We start from the raw sequence: 2,301 nt of genomic DNA on the forward strand, positions 1-2,301 counted from the left end.
TTATCACAGATAGCAAAGTCCTTGCCTAAAACCTTGCAGAGACACTGCCAGAAAGAGTCAACCACAGTGGACCTGCTGGACTATTACTATAAGGTTTAAAAATGGTCAGGGACCCTGACCTGGTAAGTCCAGTGAGTGGCGACTATGGGGTTGCGGTGCTCATCAGCCTTTGTCCATAGACAGCTTTCCGGGTCATGTGGCCAGCATGACTAAACTGCTTCTGGCACAACAGAACACCTGACGGAAACCAGAGTGCATGGAAATGCTGTTTACCTTTCCGCCACAGCAGTACCTATTTATCTACTTGCACTGGCGTGCTTTCGAAGTGCTAGGTTTGCATCTCATGTTTGGCTGAGGATCAACAAGGTCTTCTGCACCTTCGGAGAATTTTAATCAAAGCCTCTTTCACATCTCTGTTCTTCAGACTGTATATAATTGGATTAAACAATGGAATGACAATGCTATAAAACAGAGAGATCATTTTGTCCTGACCAGGGGAGTGGCTGGACTCAGGTCTCATGTACATAAATATGGCGCTGCCATAGAAAAGCACCACCACTGATATGTGAGAGACACATGTAGAGAATGCTTTGTGCTGTCCTTGGGCAGATTTGATTTTCAAGACGGAAGCCAGGATGCGGGTGTAAGTCATCAAGATAAAGGAGATGGGGATAAGCAAGGTGAAAATGCATCCCACCGAAGTGACCTTTTCAACCATCTTCGTATCGGCACAGGCCAACTTCAGCAATGCTGGCATTTCGCAGAAAAAGTGATCAATCAGATTGGGACCACAGAATGGCAACCGCCAGGTGAGGACTGTGTGTGCCACTGGCAATAAAAGGCCACTCATCCAGGTTGCCACAGCCAGCTTCATGCATACTCTCTTGTTCATGAGGAACGTGTAGTGCAGTGGGTGGCATATTGCCACATACCTATCATACGCCATCACTGCCAGGAGGATGCACTCAGTCGTGGCCAAGACCAGGAAGACATACATCTGTACAGCACAACCAGCCAACGAGATGGTTTGTCTTGGGCTCTGTAGGTTCACCAACATCTGGGGGACTGTGCTGGATGTATAGCAGATGTCCACAAAGGCAAGGTGGCTCAGGAAGAAGTACATGGGCGTGTGGAGTCGGGGGTCCAGCCAGATGAGCATCAGTATCATTGAGTTGCCCACCAGAGTGATGGTGTAGGTCACAGAAAAAAGCCCAAACAGCAAAAGACGGATCTTCAAGCTCTTAGAGAGACCAAGCAGGAGGAATTCGGCCACAAATGTTTGGTTCCTCATAGTAGCTTCCTAGTCTCATTTGCTATACAAAAGAAGGAGATGAAACCTGTCACCTGGGCTTGTGTGTCTGAAGTGGAGAATATTACTCACTCTCAGTGCTACAAACATGAAATGGGTTGATATCTGAGATGACTCCTGTTCTGTCTTAGTTTGGATTAAATAAACTTACAAATATCATTTATCTCTATATGTTCCATCATCTTTTCCCCTCGATAGAGTCGGGACAGTTTCCCCCCAGCAATGTTTCTTTTTGTGGTGTGGTGGCATCCTTGATGACTGGGAGTGAGCAAATTTCTTTCTGTGGAGAGTCTCACCATGGCAATAAGCATCTGTGTAGGCTTTTCTTAATCACATTTAAAAATGACAAGGAAACCCCACTTTTGTCTCGTCATCTCAATTAAGCCAAACCCTCCCACCACCACCACTGCCCCACCAAAATATCAGACATCCACCCCCCTAGAAGCAGCTGAATATCTCACCACCGTCATTTACTGGGATAAATGGTCTCAAGAAGGGAGAAGATGCCTTTATAATCAACAGAAACTTCCTTACCCCTGAAGCAGAAGAAAATAAACCTATTAAGAATGTATGGGTAAGGATAATAATAATAATATATTAAGTATGCACTAGAGGTATGGCTTACAACTAAAATCCATTTCACATGCCTCCTAAATAAACGCTTTGTTAAAATGTTTGGAGGGCAACACACACACAAATCCTGATTTCTGAGACACTGGTGTCCCCTTCCATTCCATTTGCTCTTCTAGCTTTCAAACCTTGATGGAGTTACCTTACCCTTCCACTCCTCCCGCAGCCCCCCCTTGCTAGGATGGGACCCATAGCACACCCCTAATCCTCCCCTGTATGTATCTGATGCATTCTCAGTGAGCTGGTAAACTTGTGTTTGAGCTGTAGCATTTTAGACAGCAGGTGAGGGCTTGCATAACTGAACGCTCCTCTATAGTATTTATTTATTTTTTAGTAAATATATTCCCACACAAATAAAACTT

The 2,301-nt window shown here is 45.0% G+C and overlaps 1 protein-coding gene across 1 annotated transcript; it reads right to left on the bottom strand.

Annotated features, from left to right (window-relative positions):
- Positions 1 to 358: 358 nt before the first annotated feature.
- On the bottom strand, positions 359 to 1,817 carry LOC308576548 (olfactory receptor 2A5-like; the record flags this gene model as incomplete). The annotated part of the gene is made up of 2 exons (XM_081175955.1): positions 1,771 to 1,817; positions 359 to 1,313 (listed from the first exon to the last, which is right to left on the bottom strand). The coding sequence occupies exon 2, from the start codon at positions 1,289 to 1,291 to the stop codon at positions 359 to 361; it is 933 nt and encodes a 310-aa protein (XP_081032081.1). The 5' UTR covers positions 1,292 to 1,313; positions 1,771 to 1,817.
- Between the last annotated feature and the right edge of the window lie 484 nt (positions 1,818 to 2,301).

This window comes from Podarcis bocagei, assembly GCF_964188305.1.
Source record: "Podarcis bocagei genome assembly, chromosome: 17".
Lineage (NCBI taxonomy): Eukaryota > Metazoa > Chordata > Lepidosauria > Squamata > Lacertidae > Podarcis > Podarcis bocagei.